At 39.6% G+C, this 18,087-nt stretch overlaps 1 protein-coding gene across 2 annotated transcripts in view; it reads right to left on the bottom strand.

The window, feature by feature from the left end:
* The window catches only part of SEMA3A (semaphorin 3A), a 166,089-nt gene extending 163,329 nt beyond the window's left edge, over window positions 1-2,760 (bottom strand). Inside the window, exons 1-2 of one of the 2 annotated variants that reach the window (XM_074538777.1) lie at window positions 2,606-2,760; window positions 1,857-2,054 (exon numbers count right to left, since the gene is read on the bottom strand). In XM_074538777.1, the coding sequence (XP_074394878.1) occupies window positions 1,857-2,054; window positions 2,606-2,663 (256 nt within the window). In that variant the 5' untranslated portion in view covers window positions 2,664-2,760. Of the gene's footprint in view, window positions 1-1,856; window positions 2,487-2,605 lie in introns of those variants that run through there. The other variant, XM_005489169.4, reaches the window with a different exon arrangement.
* Window positions 2,761-18,087: the final 15,327 nt, after the last annotated feature.

Genomic DNA, 18,087 nt, shown 5'->3' with positions numbered 1-18,087 from the left:
ATTTTTTAAAGGGTCCATAGATACAGCACCAGTGGGGTGGGAAAAAAAAAACTGAGAGAAAAAAGAGACAAGAAAAAAGAAAACCACTATCAGTCACATTTGGCAACTCTTTGAAATTAGTTTCTGTGCATTTAGCCAATATGAGCAGGGGTAGCAGGCTTGAGCCATAGATAAACTTTAAAAAGGTGAAAAAAATCCCAACAATAATTAATTAGACATTAAACCCTTTTACAGGATATTTTTACAGCATTTATGCTTCTGTGTACTCATCTGAGTTTCAACATGACTGCAGAAGTTTGGAAGCAATTAAGAGTTTTTTAATGAGTTTTTTGACATGACATGTAGTTACTGCAGAAGCTTTCTTTAGACTCCATGACTCAAAAAAGCCAATTTTGTCTTAAATACAATTTTTTTTCTCATTAACAGGTTCTGAACCCCTTAAACTGTTCTTTTCATTCATATATTTTCAAGTTTAAATACACACAAATATGCACATATGTGTTCTTTAACAAAACCCGGCACATGCATTTATTTCACACAAAAGCATCCAAGTTTTGCAGGTGCTTAATTCTTTATTTCATCTGGAGTGTGAAATGACGCCTGCCCTGTATCAGAGAGGATCTTCCCCCCTCTCATTTGCAGCACGAGAAAGATGAAAAAAGAAGTAAAACGTATTTCTACTGGCAAGAGATGTACTGACACTATGCTGTAAACTGAGATTGACATCTATGACCAGGCATGCACACACATGTTCTCTTTTTCCCTCTGGAGGAGCAATGTGTCATTTTTCCTCTCTCCTTTCAGAACCGGAGCTGCAGCTCCTTCTCTCAGCCATCAATAATCTAAGAATTATGAGGAGGCAGCTCTTCAAAGAGATGTGTATGTACCTAGGTGTACAGCTCTGTTTAAAAAAATACTCCACAGCTCTTACATTTTAAACTTCTTTCCCAGTTGTACATTCTCCAGATTTAATGAATTGTTCTGAAAATGTACTTAGAGTGGAACTATGCTGATAAAGAGAAGAGCCTGTCTACTTGACTGTTCTCCTTTAATACTGGCACTATTATACAAAAGTTAATTACTGACAACTGCAGTGTGAGTGGCATTACACAATTTCAAACACAAACGTAATCTCACAGCTCTCTTTCTTCAGTTACACCTTCCCTGTGATCTCTAATGACACACATCAGACTACACCGAAAACAACCCTGGTTCAAATAAATCGCACTGCATTAAACATCCATAGGCAGCATTTTCTGGTGCCTAGCAGTCCTCTCCTCCTTTTCTGGACTGATCTGTTCCTTTCAGTTTATAGTTTCTTGGCAAACCCACCATCTACTGCTTATGTTAGGCATCTGATTGTCAGATTTGTACAAACTGAATATTCATGACTTGAAAATTAACCACTTCATGCCTAAAATATAAAATAAAACAAATACATATAAATCTCTATCCATTCCATGATGTTTAAAGCAGATCTGAAATTGTGGCTGCACTGCACGCTCAGCACGGGGGAGGTGAGCTGGGTGGCCAAACGCGACTCATCGTTTTGAAGAGTAAAGTCCGGTGAAATAGCACAAGACTGAAAAAATGCTCTAACAGGGATCAGCACGATCCGGAGTCCTCGTCTGCAATCGCAACTAACTCTTCTTTGTCTGGGTTTAAACTGCCTGGTACCGACCGCAGCACGGAGAGGCTTTTTAAGAAAATGTTTTCAGGAATTTCTTCTAATGTCAGTTTCCCCTTTGGAAGATAAGGGAAGAGCAGTGAGGAAGGTGAGGAGGGAGGGAGCGACGGGGCAAGGAGAAAAAGAGGTTCGGAGGAAAACCGAGAACGAGAGAGAACAACAGACTTACCTTTATATGATAATTTGAGCCTCGGCACATTATTCTTCACATGCTGGCAGTTGACTCTTCCCGCTAGTAATACTCCCAAGGAAAGCAAGGCAATCCCCCTGAGCCAGCCCATGCTGCAGCAGCCACCGGAGGATCCCCGCCAGCCGCAGCCGTGGCGCTCCCCGTCCTGCCGGGCGCCGCCGGGGAACTTCAGGCAACCTGGGGAGCGGAGGTAACAGGTGATGGGGGTGGGCTCCGCTCCGCGCCCGCCGCGCCCCGCCGCCGCCGCCGCCGCTGCCGCCCCGGCCCCCCGCTCTTCTCCTTCTTCTCCTCCGCCGCCGCCGCCGGGGCAACTTGGAGCCCCTCTCACGCACACGCCGCGGGCCGGAAAGGGAGGCAGCCCCCGAGCGGCGTGCGGCGGGGGGGCGGCATGCTGCGGGCGGCGGCGGCGGCGCGGGCCGGGGGCAGGGGCCGGGCCGGGCCGGGCCGGGCCGGGGCGGGCCCGCTGCGCTGCGCTCCCCGCGCAGGGCGGGCGGGTCCCGGCGGCGGGGGCGGCCCCGCGCTCCCCGCGCTGCCCGCGCTCCGCCGGGCGCACCGCGCTGCCCGCGCTCCCGGAGCGCCTGACAATGGATGGGAGCGCCGGCAGCGCGACCCCCCCCGTGCTTCCCCGGCTGTCACAGCACATGCAAGGAGCGTAAAAAAAAAATAGGGGGAAAAAAAAGAAAAAACAAAAAAGGAACACGTCGCGGCAGAGATGAGTGAACAGAAACCTCCGCTCCGCCGCGCTTGGGGAAGGCACGGAGCTAGACATTTCACCAGCTGTTTCATGTCATTGTCCAGGTTGTTCGGTTTGGGTTTTGCTTGGTTTGGGTTATTTGGGGTTTGGTTGGTTGGTTGTTTGTTCGGGGTTTTGGGGTTTTTTTAAGCCGTTTTGCAGTTCTGATCAAAAGATGCACGTCCCACTTTAAAAACAACAACAGCACAACACAGCCCACGACGTTGCCACCCACTTAAATAACAGCTCCTGCCCATAGCGTAATCCTCTTCGGGTTGTTCCCAGTTAAAAACAAGTAACAAAATCTCCCATCAGCAGAACTTTACCACTGAAGCTTTTAAAGCCTTGTTAGGGAAGGCTGCTCTAACCTCCCTCCCTCCCCACCTCCAGCGCTACTCCGATTCAAGGAAAGAAATTCCTAGTAAAGCCCACTTCAACAATCAGCTCAAGACATGGACAGGTCTATAGGGGCTCATAAATTACACAGGAGTATTCTCTAAACTGTTCTTACAAGTTGAAAATGTTCCAAACCTCGCAATCTCTAGGATTGTGTGATTATTGTAATATCTTTTTGTGCAATTAAACTAGATAAAGATTTTTTTGTTTGTTTGTTTGGGCAGAAGGACACACAAAATCTCCAGAGGTCTTTAAGGAGGTATATATACAAACATATAAGCAAACTCAAGCTCTCCCCTCCCACATATCTGAACAAACTCCCTTCTAGTCAGTAGTGGTTTATTAAAATCTCCATGCTGTGCTGAATATCAATGCAATGTGTATTTAGGAATGTAATGTCTTACACAGATATGTACCCTGTGTTAGATTCCTGATGCAGTATTGACAGAAACACTGGCAATCGACCTTTGTAAAACATTGGCATCATCCAAGTGTGATGACCCCTCTGTATTTCATTGTATGGTTTTCCAGAGCATGGGAGTGCTTTATGGTGACAGAGTCAATGACATTTCAGTGGGAGTCTCTTCCTTCCTTTTACCACTATTTACTGTGGTTTAAAAATCAGTTATCCAGTCCCACTGATGGTGACCACACTACACACTGAATTACACAAACACAGCATCTCTCTTCTGTGTTCAGACCTAGCTGCTAAACCATTATTTAGGAAAGAGTTTCCAGTTTAGAAGTGAAGTTCATAGTTGAAAAAGCGGGTGTCAGTATAGTTCTAATTAAAATGTAAAGGCTTGTGCAGAACAAGGCTTGGTACTATAGTAAAACAAGGGCTAAAATTCTGTCATTGCTGCTTTCATTGCTTGATATTCACACACCAGTGGAAAAGAAGGGGCTTTTTCCCTCTCCTTTTTAACAAATTCTTCTGCTTCCTGAGCTTAATTCATTAATCCTGTGGCATTGTATCTGCCAGATTCAGCAATTCTATTGATCAGCAGCATTGTTAAGAAAAGAAAATAAAAAAATAATGTTGATTTTGGTCATTCCCACACTTGTTATCCTGAGCATTTTCATGCTCCAGGCAGTGGATTAGAGCTCCAAAATGACAAGAGACGCCTGTCTGTTTTCCATGGATTACTTGCTACAGACATTCACTCTGCAAAGGAATTCATGTCACTTTGAGATTATTTGGAGAATTGGCCTAATGAATTATCCTTTTGTATTGAGCAAACAATTAGAAACAAAACACAAAAGATGCACCATATTCAGGACTTTATAAAGCACATCATTTTACAATGATGTTGTTACACTCAATTTACTTCTAGTTGCATAAAGAAGGCACAGCTACTTCTTTTTTTTCTTATAAGAAGATAACACAAAGCTAAAAACCTATCTTTCTCATGTAGAATGAAAGTGTAACACTCCAGACTATTTTACATCAATCAAATAAACAAACCATGCTTCTAGTCAATATATATTTTTCCTAGAAAACATATGGATTGGATACAATGAACACTTGCTTATCCAAGATTGCATGTGAGAAATATAATACAGCATTATTTAAGGAGGGATGACAGAGACTTTTTACATCCTTCACGTGAGAGACCACTCACTTTTTGCCTTCCTCTGTAGGATATGACAGTCCAAAGACACAGAGAAGGGTAAACCCTGATCCTTCTGCTATTTAGCTCTAAGTAGTGCTAATCAGCTAGTCAGGAGAGCATATGCTATACCCCCTTATAAGGACAGGGGCAATGGCAGCACTTCAGTGGTGCTTGAGGAGGCTTTATATCTCACAGGCACCCATTGCCATATGGTGCTTCTGCCAAGGCAAAACTGGGCTCTGCTTGGAAGGAATGACTTGGCCAAGGCTCTCACAGCCAGTGCCAGAAACGTCAACTCTGGGAATTTAGGGTGGGCAACAACTCACTCTCAAATAACAATCTATTCACCTTTTTTCTTTGGTCTTTTTAAAGAGATCTCGCTGCTGAATTTAGAGAGAGGCAAAAAAGTAAAATCCAAACTTTCTCAGTTCTTCAGATAATACCCTTAGCCCCTGAGGAAATGAAGACCACCCTTATTAGCTTAATGAATTTTTCTATTATTGGGAAGCAAGTTCAAAAGGAATAACAGTTCTTCTGCATGTTTTCCCATATTTGTTGCAGATTTTATTTTCTGTAATGGTATTTATAAGACATTCTATATAGTGTTTTATGTTTAAACCCCAGATAGGGCCTTGTGAGCTCTGTTTAACATTTCTGCTCTCATGCTGTGTTGCATTATGATTTGGAGGTTTTTTTATGCCACCTTCCAATATGTGCAGCAACTTTACATTGATAGATCTCACAAAAAGTTATACTTGGACGGTTTTGGGCTTTTACTGCTGACCATCCATGCAGAATTACTCTAACAATCACTTACAATTTGGCATCGTTTGTGCTTCTCATTACTCAGAAATAGTGTTACTTGACTCATGATTACTTCAAAACCTTGCTGCTTGCTGTGATTTTTATGCTTAGAAGCTCTTGAAAGCTTAACTGCTCTAAGAAAGTCATTAGTGTGCTTTAGAAACGTACTTCTGTTTTCAGGATTGTTTCCTGTATTTTGGATGAGTCATTACTTGTTTATATGGATGTGATCAGGTCCTTCTCAAAAGTACACAGGAATTACCAGAATCCGGTTTTGACACTTGGTACTAATCCAGTAATCTTTGAGACAAAGATTTCTTGGGTTGAGTGTGCAATTTCTGGCTAAAATCAGAGAAAAAAATCAAAACTTTTCATTCTGCATCTGATTGCTAAAAACCTCCTTAGAGATCACACTCATGCAGGAAATGTGAAATCTTCTCAGATACACTCCCTGCTATTTTTGTCTAGAGCAGGTGAACTGCTTGATAAGCAGAATGTTTACAGTTCTGCAAAGGGTCCCTCTGAAATTCTCCAGCTGTACATAAATGATTCTCTGAAAGTGCTTTCAAATAACTGAATCATTATTGGTCCAAAAGGAGTCTTAGTCTAGAAAACAATCTTAAGTGCATTTTTTCTTTTGATGTGTGAAAGACTCAAAATGCAGTGTCACAACCTCATGACTTCAGAAGCAAAATCTCCTGTAAGGATATCCTGACATCATCTACCACATTTTACCCTTATATCACAGGCTGCCACTCTCTCATGTGGGATGCTACAAACTTATTGTGGGAACATACTAGAAACATGGTGAACAAGAATGTTTTGAAATTATCCTTTTGGGCACATGAAAGGGGTTGTTTTTCGCACAGTTTCAGTGCATGCACCTGCTGATGGAGTGAAAAGAATAATCAAGTGGTGCTGTGTAAAAACAACAATGCAGAGGAACTTTGGATGTTGGCCTCTCTCCTGCAGGAAACATGTCATGAAGCTCTACCTCTGAAGTTCAAGTCCTTTGCCTGTGTAAGACAGGAATCTAAACCTGGAATCTATTTGACATGAAGCTTAATGCTGACACAGTTGTTCTCTTTCTCTCATGGAAGAAAAAAAACAAAAAGAAGGAAACCTATAAAAGGCCTATACAGGGAAGAAAAATGCTTCTGATAGCCAGACCTGCTAAACTGGATATCAGCTATTATTTTTACAGTGTTGATGATTATCACATTAGCTTGAGTGGGTATAAGTATCTGTTTCCACCTGTTTTTTAGGGGACTTAAAATTCTGTTGAGTGGCACTTTTTGAGTTCTGAAGAAATCACAGAGCAAAGTTATTGAAAAATGCATCAGCAAAAAGAGATGTGCAGGTGTAGAGTTTAAAATTTTGTGAAACTTGGAGTTGCCAAAATCAGAGGCTTACATTTAGATCTAGAAATATTCTTACATTTGGAAGTCTAGACAGGTCTTTTCCCAGCTTTCCCTTGGGCTGTGTTGCATTTGGTAGCCTTATTCAAATCTCCTCAATCTACATAAATCCGTAACATTTCGTGTTATTGGATGTGATTGGGTTGCTAACCACACCAGTCAGTGTCTGCATTCTCTCAATAACACTGCATCCTACCATGTTGTCACAATCAACTTTTCCTTCATTTCTCAGGACTAATGAGACTGTACTCTGTGTGATGCTAGTACTTTTGGCAGCATAACGGGATCTGTATCAGTATGATGTGTTTTATTCACAATGCATTCAGGTCTATTAAACACCTCATTAAATTCTTCAAAAATTTTCTTTGCATCCTGTTCTGCAGACAGGTTATATGCCTGTCTGAGCAGCAACATTTTCAGATTGCTCTTCAAACCTAAACAAATTTTTTCTATTCCCTTGGCCTCTGTTGCCTGATGTTCATCTCAGACACAGATGTACAGCACCTGCGATATCCAGAGCCATGGTAAGAAACCCACCTTAACAGCTCAGTGCCAGACTTTAATAAGAGTTACAAAAAGTTTATTTTCCCCAATTCCTGATATGGGTCAGTAGCTGCTGTTTTCAATGGATTAACTCCAGGGTACTCATGCAAATTGAACAAAACTTCCAAGTCTTTTAACTTCCAAGCACAGAGACTTCTGTCCCTCTAATTGCTTATGTTTATTGGCTGTTGGGCCTTCGCTGAGGAAATACTGGACATATGTTTTTTTTACAGGAGATGAGGGAAATGCAAAGAAATATTTGATGTTCTAATTCATCAGAAAAAAAGCCAATTCGAGAAAAATCAAGGGGAAGGGAAAAGGGAAGGGAAAAACCAAAGAAACTGCAGCTTGTGGGGGAAGTCTAGTCAAGCCGGAAGGTCTCCTCCCAAATGACCAGCTGCAGAATCATTTGTTTCTCTATCCCAACAGATTTAATGGTTGGTGGATCTCTGAAAAGTCAGATTGGAAACCAATTCTCTCCTTTTCTCTACTAGTGGTTACAACTTGCAAGGTGTATTACACACAAATGCATTACACATTCAGCTACTTTGGCCTTCAAATCCAGTTTCGGCTTTTATCGCCCACTTTTCTTTCCAAATTGGAACAACTTACAATACATAAAATATTTTCCTACACAAAACCCAACAAACTACTATGATCAGAAAAATAAGACATAAATGAGGTCAGGATTTTTCTCTTCTCTTTGAAAGTTGTCTTCAGTTCTGATTTGCATCTTTGGGCCCCTGTGTACCTTTCAAGGTCTGATCCTGAGGGATTTCCTCAAGGCCACACACTGAGACATTGACATGACAAGAAATTGATCCTGCATTTCTTGTGTACCATACCAACAGCCACATCCTTCCCTCTTCATTTGTCATAGTATGCAAGTCATTCCTGTCAACCCTAAAAGTCCCTCCTTATCACTCCATGTACAGAAAATCCCCATTCTATTGTATCTGGGATCCATAATGGCCAACCTTTTGGCCCTGTGTAATTTTGCTTAGTTACATTTAGTGCCAACTGTCAAAGGCTTGAAAGACACAACACTATCTTTTGTGCCACCCATTCATCACAGGTTTTTAAATGGTCCAGGTGAAATGCAGCAAACCACAAACTGCAACCTTGTGCAGCATCTGCTAAGATCATCATTCTTTTCTGGACCTTTCTTCTATTTTTTTTCGTCTTGTGCTGACTGGTTCATTAGTATATGACAAAGATTCAAACCCAACAAAAATGTAACCACCAACTTCCGTCTTCATATATATTTCCTATTTGATTTTCTAGACTGGAAAACTTTTTAATGAGGATGCTTTTTTTCGTAGAAAAACTGCAAGTCAGATTCTCTTGCACAGAGCCTGTGGGTGCAAATTTTCTTTGGAAGATCAAACAATATCACACAAACATAGGGGCTAAAGAGTCAGTTTATGGCTTCTGATTCCAAAAACTGATAGGTATTTAATCACTGCTCTGATAACCTGTGGAAATTGGGAATGGTAAGTAAACTGTGATAGCTTAGGAAAACTTGGTTGAGCTTTCAATAATTTGACCTCTGGGAATGCTTTTAGAGTCAGCAATATGTACAAATGTGTGCTAGAAGAGGAGAGAGGGGAATTCAAAGAAAAACAAGCTCTAAGAAAGCATTAACTAACTCTCTCTTTCCCTCTCTGAGTCCCCAGTGAAGAGGGATTTCAGCAGGGGAGGGGAACTTTATCCCTCCTCTAGATTGCATTTGTAACTATTTCAGAAAATCTTTACACTACATTGTTTTTCTATTAGCTTTTCTGACATCAGATTTCATGATATTTTAGGCAGGTGAATATAGACATTGGAAAGGGAGATTCCTTCTCTCTCCTCTTTGGAAGTGTTGAAATCCAAAACAAAGTTAGGATGGAGCTGAACCAGTCAGTCACATAAATCTTGTTTGTGGAAATCCAAATGTAGGTTGGACACATGCACATACATTTACCATTAGAACAATTTTCTAGGAAAATAGCTGAAAACCCAGCGTGGTTTCTGTTTCTCAGAAATTCTAGAAATACTTTGGTATGTGGACACAGAGAGAATAACTACAAAGAGCATCAGGTATTAAAACAAACATCCCTGACTCTACAATGATGATTTTTACACCATTGTAGTCTTGGAGAAGATGTAGTCAAACCCAAGTCTGAACAATTGCAGTCCCCCTTCCCTCTTTTCTCTTCAGGCAGGATAAGAAGCTGTTCAGAACTCCCTGGAGCATCTCACCCTGTCAGTGGGGACTAACCAAGGTGGCAGAGGTGTAAAAGTGGCAAAGGAAGGAGAACATATGGCCAGATGTGGGGAGGAGTGCTGCACCTGGCCAGCCTGACACCTTGCTGGAGACGGTATGGTAATGGAGCTCTGCTGACACTGGTAACACCTTCTTCTCTCTCAGAGCCTGCCCTCTTCCCTTTAACTGAGGAGAAGGAAAAACAAAGATGCTGGAACTGCCTGTAAATATTTCCTAAAACACTGGAAATTCTGAATTCTGGATCAGAATTACCTACTTAGCAACGCCTTAGTGACTTGTGACTTGTGATCAGACTAGGAAGGAGAAAAATTCTATACTACTAAGCCAGATTCTCTGTTCATGCAAAGTAGTTTAATTAAAAGATATCATATATTATACCAAAATAGTAATGGGAAAAGGCTGGACTTATATAGGCACACTATGTATATATGTAATATATATATATATGATATATGTATCTATATATATACACACATAAAGACAAAACATGTTCCATATTAGTAGTAGAACATTATTAGCATAATAAGCCATTTTCATTTCCCCTGGCATTTTACAATATCTCAAATATTAATCTCTCAGGTTTTCTTTTTTGCTGTTGTTTTTTTTTGTTTAAATCTTATAACATCATGTAACCATTTCATGAATCTCTCAGCCAAATTCTTAAATATCTTAATTATTTCTTAAAGTTTTACCTATCAATTTTTTAAATTATAAATGTGTCTATGAAGATTGCTTTTCTTCTATATTTTCTTTTTTTTATAATGTTTGTCTCTACCTTCAAGTGAAACAGAACAAAAATATGTTCATAAAGACAAAAATTCCATTGTTTATACTGATCAGCACAGACTAGGCAGTGAGGGGGAAAAAGATTGAGGCATCTGTTGAATACAAATGAAGGCAGCAGGTTGGTGTGTGAGTTCTTAGGCTCTGAAGCTACTTGTCATTTGCTTTTAATGACTGAAACCTCACTCTGCTCCTCTCCCCCTCCACCACAGGATAAAGTTAAAGAAAACACTGTCACCCCAGGAAGGTTACTTTACATGAAACTGCAAAATGCGATGTGTGCAAAACCTCAGTCTTTACCCATTTGCAGCAATGTTCCACAACAGACTTATGTTTGCCAATGACAATTTTGTTCTAAACTCACCCTTTTAGCTGCTGATCAAGAGCCTTGAAACTGCTTCTGTGACGTGGCTAACAGGGAACAGTGTGCCTAGAATTAGTGTCCTTAAAGGTTTTATTGTGGTGCCAGACATGACTCTTAGGAGAGCTGCCTTGTGCCCAAAAGGTCTATTTTGTGCTTCAGCAATAGGGGCTTTCACAATAAATTGTGAAATTTGAAAGGACAACAGGACAAAACCAGCACTCCGTACTTCAAATGAATCTTGCTTCCCATTTTTCTTCCAAAGTGTTGAATGATACATGACATCATATGATGTGTGGTAATTCTTCCTTCTGTATTTTGAAGGGAATAAATGCGTCCTATTTCTGAGAAAATGTATTAAAGCCAAATTTTACTGTCAGTTACCCTGATGTCAGTCCCCAGCAAAACAATTCAAATGCAGTTCCTCTGGATTCACACTGATGTAACGGAGAGCAGAATGTGGTGCTTGAAAAAGCAGCTGTCACCTTATGGAAAACTTATGAAATATCCTATTTGGAAATAAGCACTCTTCTGTTCAGTTTATTTCCCTCTACTTCTTTTCTTCTGGTAATTTTTTTTTTTTCTGAAGATAGTGTTTTAAAACAAAATCACTTTTGTTTCCTAAGAATTTATCTGCTTCTGCACTTATTCCCCACCTGACATCATAATCCTCTTGGTTGTGATATAATAATCATTTTTACAATGACCAATTGTGATTCCACAAGCTGGGCTTAAAATCTGATCCAAAAAATGCCTTTTACTCTGATATCTTACATAACGTCATATCAAATTTTGTCTCAAGAGATAATAATTTCAACCAAGTGACATCAATTAAGTTTTCATGCAAGGGAGTGGTACACTTGGTATAACTCCCTAGAGATAAATTCCTGCAGACTTCACAGTTTTATGATTTGACCTTTAAAAATATTTCCACTTTCTGCCCAATGCTTGGTGATAAAGGTCTAATGATTCTGTTGAAGACAAAAACATTACATATACAGTTCAGTCCAGTCTCCCACAGGAGTTAAAATTTGCAACAAACAGAAGCTTAAGGAAAGGAAAATCAAATGCAAATATATTTCTCATGAATTGTTCAATGAATTTCGGATACCATAGTGATTTGTGTGAATAACTTGAAAAGCAACATCCTTCTTGACAAGTGCTGAGTGAGTACCCTTCTAAAGTTTGCAGTCTTATGTTTGAGGATACAGTTTCATCCTGTATTTTTGCTCTGAAATTCAGTGGTTTCTCTGTTCATCCTACCATCTTTGGCAGCTTTAAGTGTAGTTATTCATGGGTTTCAAATTATGCACATGGTTTGCTGGATCTGTGCCTATGTGTGTTGAAATTTTGTAAAGAGTAGGACAGACAGCACAATCCAGAATCAGGGAGAGCCAAGTTTTCTTCTCTAGCACATTTGAAACTTCAAGGAAGTACCTCTGGGAAAAATTGGTATCTAGGGAAGCAGGTTGTCAAATGCTGCATAAACTAAACCTTGTCTTTTTGATAGCTGATAGCATTTGAAAACTGAAGACTGCTTACAACTTAAGCCTACTGACTAACTCAGCTAGATGCAGGGCCAAGATTTCTAGAATCTCAAACTTTCATGTGTAAGTAAGCAATTATACCCAGATTTGAACTGTAAATTATTTTTAACAAATATTAAACTCCAGTTTGATTAAAGGATTCGATTTCGATGTTTTCCTCTGTAAGATATTTCTAAGGAAATTACTTCCTTCATTTAAATATTCTGCTTTTTGTAAGACACTGAAGATCCAAATGAACACACAAATGAACACATGAAAGGAGTAAACTAATACTTTTTTAATAGTTTCTCCTGCTATTGTTATTTTAAACTTGTTATTTCTCATTAAATATCTCAGAAGTTTCTACTCTTCCATAAGTTTTATCTTGCAAAATCAAGAGAACTCTGGCCTGTTAAGGAGTAATTTTCTTCTTGGTAAGATGTCCTGCTATGGTAAAATGATCCATCTGTACTGCCCAGCTATAGAATTGTTAAAGTAAATTTCCCTGTGCTGTCATCTCCATGAAAGCCATGTGCACACAAGATGAGTCTCACTGAGCAGAAGATGGATCTCTGATGACATGAATTAGTACATAGCATGTGTTGCTTTGGAAAACTTTGTTTCATATTGAATACTGGTTGATGATACTCTCCAGTAATATCACATTACGAAACAGATTATAAAAATACCGCAACCACATTATGGATAAAGTTATTATCCATTCTGTTTGCCACACCAATGCCTCACCATGCAAATCCGTCCTAGATTTATTGACCGCAAATTATTGTATATGTGAAATAAATGAGTTGGAGAAAGAAGCATATCTTTATGGCTTTCAGCACATCTTCAGTGGAATCAGCATGAAAAATGCAAAAGCTATTTCACTAATCTCTTCCAACGTTTTGTATCTGAAACAGCCACTACCTCAAAAGCTGTATTTCTCCACTGATTGTGTTTTCCAGATTCCTGAAATGAAGGTTTCAAAACGTAGTTTAGGATAGAGATTATGTTGTTCACTTGTTTGTGCGTTTCCCCTTTTTTTTTTAGCATATTATATAGTTCAATTACTGGAAAGGCAAAGTTTGGGATGGTTACTGTTGTTATTGCATGAAATTGATCTGGGCTCCAGCCAAACTCTAGTCTCATTCTCATTAAGGCGGAGACATTCAGATGAAAATTAAGATCCTTCTAATGAAATATACTGGAGGATTAAGTTACAAGTGGCAGGACACATTACCTTATTTATCTAGTTGTGCTTGCATGATTTGCTAGACCAGCCATTATGACAAATGTTCCTTACGCAATCTATTTTCAAGACTATTTCCATTAAAAGTAACATGATTGAGTGTACTGCTTTGCTCATAGTTGAGATATGCTCCTATGTTTATATCAAGCCAATTAAACTGTGTTGCTTTAAAGCAATAAAAGTGGTTCTGTAATTGCCACATGTTCTTCTCTGCCATTTTCAAGTCTGGAAACGAGGAAATAGTTTGCAAGTTTCTGTGCACGCTATTTCTTCCTCGCACATTTGACCTCAATTTTATCTTGCGCTGATTTGTGTTATAAACCATTCTAGATCTTTTATGTGTGTGATCTAGAAAAGATCTTATTTTTTTCTAACATTTGGAATAAAGATACCTAAAGTGACACTATTATTGTTACTGTTAATGTTATTTCAAGCATTTTTCTTGCTTAACATTATAATGGTGTGCCTACCACGTTACAGGTAAAAATCCCTGAGCAGCTACATTAAAACAGTGTAGTTGCTGACAATCACATCATTAACATCCTCTTGCTGGCAGTTGAGAAATGTATTACATAGGCCCCCTTGACACATCTGCTCTTGTGCAATATGTACCATCATCTTCAAAAGTATGTATTAATTCTGAGTGCCTCCATCTGAACCAAATTAAAAGATCCTGAATTTGCAGTAACGGGTGTCTTAAAAACTGTTTTTCATAGATTGTTACATTTGGAGCCAAATAAAGTTAGCTGCCATTTCTTGAAACCTCTTGGAAAGCATTAATTGTGGGTTTAAATTTGGGGAATTAAGCTGTTTAAAATTCTGTCCTATGGGGGTCTCTGTATGAAAGCAGACAAATAAGGAAGGGTCTTCTTTTTAATATCTGAAATTAAAATGAACACATTTCTCTATGGAATTTTGGTACCTTCTGTGGAAACCTTTCCTTTGCATTCATAAGTTTCCTTGTGTGGTGTTTTTGAGACCCCACCTGTAGTTCTACATCCAGCTCTGGAGTTTTCAGCGCAAGAAGGACATAGATTTGTTGGAGCAGGTACAGAGGAAGGCCTTAAAGATGATTAGGGTGATGGAGCACCCCTCCTATGTAGAAAGGCTGGGAGAATTGGGTTTGTTCAGTCTGGAAAAGTGAAGGCTCCAGGGAGACATTATTGCAGCCTGAAGGGGCTACCAGGGACCTGGAGAGGGACTTGTCACAGGGTGTGGTGATAGGACAAGGGAGAATGGCTTCAAACTGCAAGAGGGTAGATTTAGGTTGGATATTAGAAAGAAATTCTTTACAATGGCAGTGTTCAGGCACTGGAACCTGTTGCCCACAGCATTTTTCAGATCCCTTTAAGGCAAGGTTGAATAGTGCTTTGAGCAACCTGGTGGAAGGGGTCCCTGCCCACAGCTGGTGGGTTGGGACTAGATGATCTTTTAGGTCCCTCCCAACCCAAACCATTCTATGATTTTATCATTCATGCAAGCTAGAGCACCAAAGGCCTATTCAAGCTAATTTCAGGTTGAAGCAAGACGTGGAAAGATTTAGGGCATGGAGTTACATTCAAGGCCATCAGGAGTATTTTTTCACCCTAAGTGGGGTGTAGCAAGCTCTCTTAAACACCAAGCTTTAATGGGACTAATATGACCTGCCTAGGAACAGCTCTGGGTGTATGGAAACAGCCTGGGGAGCAGAACAGATAGCTTAGTACATGGACAGTTATATATAGGGGATTTTTCTGCCATATGGAACATCTTAAGGCTACTCATCAGGTTGCTTGTTTTGAGACTTAGGCTGTAGGGCTGAGGTACAGTGCTGTGTGACTGAGTGTTGTTATGCAACATCTGATTATGTGAACACAGCCTGTACTTAGTTCATGGTAAAAATGTGTGAGCTCATACCTCTGCCACCAATGCAAAAAACACCTCTGGTTCTACTTTTGCCTCCACTGCACAGTAACTATTCACTGCTGAAGCCTTGCTCTTGTCAATGCAGCACAGTGCAGAAGCAATTTACCCATCACTGAGGAGTCTAGTTGCAAATCTCATCAGAAGCAGAAGGGAAGATGATGCAGGAAGGAATTGATAAAAATCCCTAAAAACCTGGCTTTCTAAGTTCAGAGACCAAGTGGTGGGAAAAGAAATTGAAGCTCTTTCTGGAGAATGTTGTGGTTCATACTGGCATTGAGCTGATATTTGTACTGTATCCTGTACATTCTCAGAGAAAAAAGTCTGAATGAGAGAGATGATGGGAAAAACAGAGAGGAAGAAATTCTCCCATGAGATGCTATAAACTCAAACCAATGTGAGTATTCTATACATTGGTCCATCTTGTGTCTCTGAGAATTCTCAAGTTGATGGAGGAAAGCACAATGTCAGGACACATACCTGTCAAGGAGAGGGCTGCTGCTGATATTGTGCTTCGTATACACCTAGAGAGTAGAGGAGAAAAAGAGAAAAAGTGGGCATACATTTTTACCAGCTGCCATATTGTATTTCAAAAAAATCTATATTTGTGGGCCATACTCTGTTTCTGTCCCTGTCAAGAGCCCAGCTTTAGCCAGTGAAGACCTGACAGCAGATATCTACAATCATATAACAGTAAATGGAAGGCTTTGAACTATTTGCTTGCATGAGATAAATAACTTTAGGAGACATAGTTAATGGCATACTTATCTTGTGCACAAGTGGAAGAGTTGGCTGTTATCCACTTCCGACTTGAGATTTTTACTACCACAGTTAACATCAGATAAAAGCTGATTTCAGGAACCAAGGAAATTGTCTTAGAGAGAAAAGGAGGCTTCTGCCTCCTTCACAGCAGTTGGGAGTTAGTGGACATGCTGCAATTTAATTTCAGCAATTTATGTTGGGGCACCTCTCATTCCAGAAGGCAGCCTTTGTAATACACATGTAAAGCAGAATATCAGCAGTGTCTGGAACAAGACAGGTTAATGTACTGATAAAGAAGTAACACAAACTTCACCTCAGAACAGCCAATAGTTTGGGTTACAGATCATCAGTCAGCTAAAGTGTGTGGCCAAGGCAGATGGAGTTTATAATTTAAAGGATTTTACTCTGCTTTTTCTGTGACAGCAATTCACTACAAAAAAATCTGTATAACACTGATTGTCAAAGAAGAAACAAAAACTGCACAAGCTTAAACACCATCTTATGCTGTATTAGTGGAAGATGATGAATCCCCAATACAGTGAACAGGACAAGATTTAGTGTTTACATTGCTATCTGTATTTCTGCTGCTTCTTACTGTGTACTTGAAAAGATGTTATTCTTCAGTAAGCAATAAATTCCCTTTCAAAAACTACCCTGGGCTCACTGAATTTGTTTTCAGGAAGAACATTTCACACACGCCATTTCACCTATTATTCAAAAGTATAAGTGTTTCCCCAATGTCTCAGGAGCCTGAAGTCAGTTCAGGAGAAAAGAAAATCATGTCCATATTCTCTCTACTGTTGCCACAGCTTCTCTGTTTCTGCTCTGTTTTTCTACTGGCCAGAAATAAACAGCCTTCATCTCTGGGGAGACAGATAGTTAAAAAAAATCAACAATAAAGAACAATCTCTATCTTCTTCCAACACTCATTGGAACCTGGGCTGTTTTATGATAAAATTCTTTAAGTACTAATAAGGATTTAATAACTATTTTTAAAGAGTTTTGTATGAATTTCAGCCTTTAGTTACCTGTGTTTAGAATGCATATGATATATTCTCTGTAATATCTTTTAGGAGCAGAGCAAAATGCTGAGTGAATTATTTGCTGTGAACTATGTAAATGTAACAAAAAAGAATGCTGCTGTCAGGTGGCATTTCTATGTATCACCTTAATGCAATGAAAAGTAGTAATTAATAATGTATATCAGGGAAAGCTGATTGCTTAAGTAAAAGCTGTCTTACAGTTTTACTTTGAAAAACATATGGATACTCTGTTCATTTGTGTGTGGAGATGGCCCTGAGATAGGGATATAAAATATAGCAGGATTAGAAGGTTGATCCTATTTACGCTCAGGAGAAATAATTCACCTGCCATAACCAAGAGCAGTCACCTTAATAGGAAACTGTGATACCTGAAAAGGAGACCAAAAACACCAGAAAAAAAAATCAAAGTTGTGATAAAGAGTCATCAATATCCAACCTGCCCTCTGCCCTCTCAGTCACTTCTAATTTTTGAGGATAGAGGTACCATGCCACCATGGAGCTTCTGAAGCTGCCCTGAATAATCTGTGTATTGCATTTACTTACACCCTAAGTCCCATGACATAAAGGAATCATGTGCAGTAGTTGAGCCAAAGAAATCTGGAATAACTATGAGCAGTGCAGCTCCAGTAGCTGAATAAATCTGGGTGTGGGTAAACTTAGGAAGGAAGAGTTCTTAAATTGGCTTCACATTAAATGTCCCCACCCTTCACAGTGAGACTCACAAATCATTTGAACCTGTATATCTGAGCAAAAGCACAATATTTTTAAATTTTAAGTTTATAATTTTAAAAATTTTAAAATGGGGGAGGGA

The sequence above is a fragment of the Zonotrichia albicollis genome, chromosome 4 (genome assembly GCF_047830755.1).
Source record: "Zonotrichia albicollis isolate bZonAlb1 chromosome 4, bZonAlb1.hap1, whole genome shotgun sequence".
Taxonomy (NCBI): domain Eukaryota; kingdom Metazoa; phylum Chordata; class Aves; order Passeriformes; family Passerellidae; genus Zonotrichia; species Zonotrichia albicollis.
The sequence above is the reverse complement of the archived record's forward strand: the minus strand, read 5'-3'. Positions and strand labels throughout refer to the sequence as shown.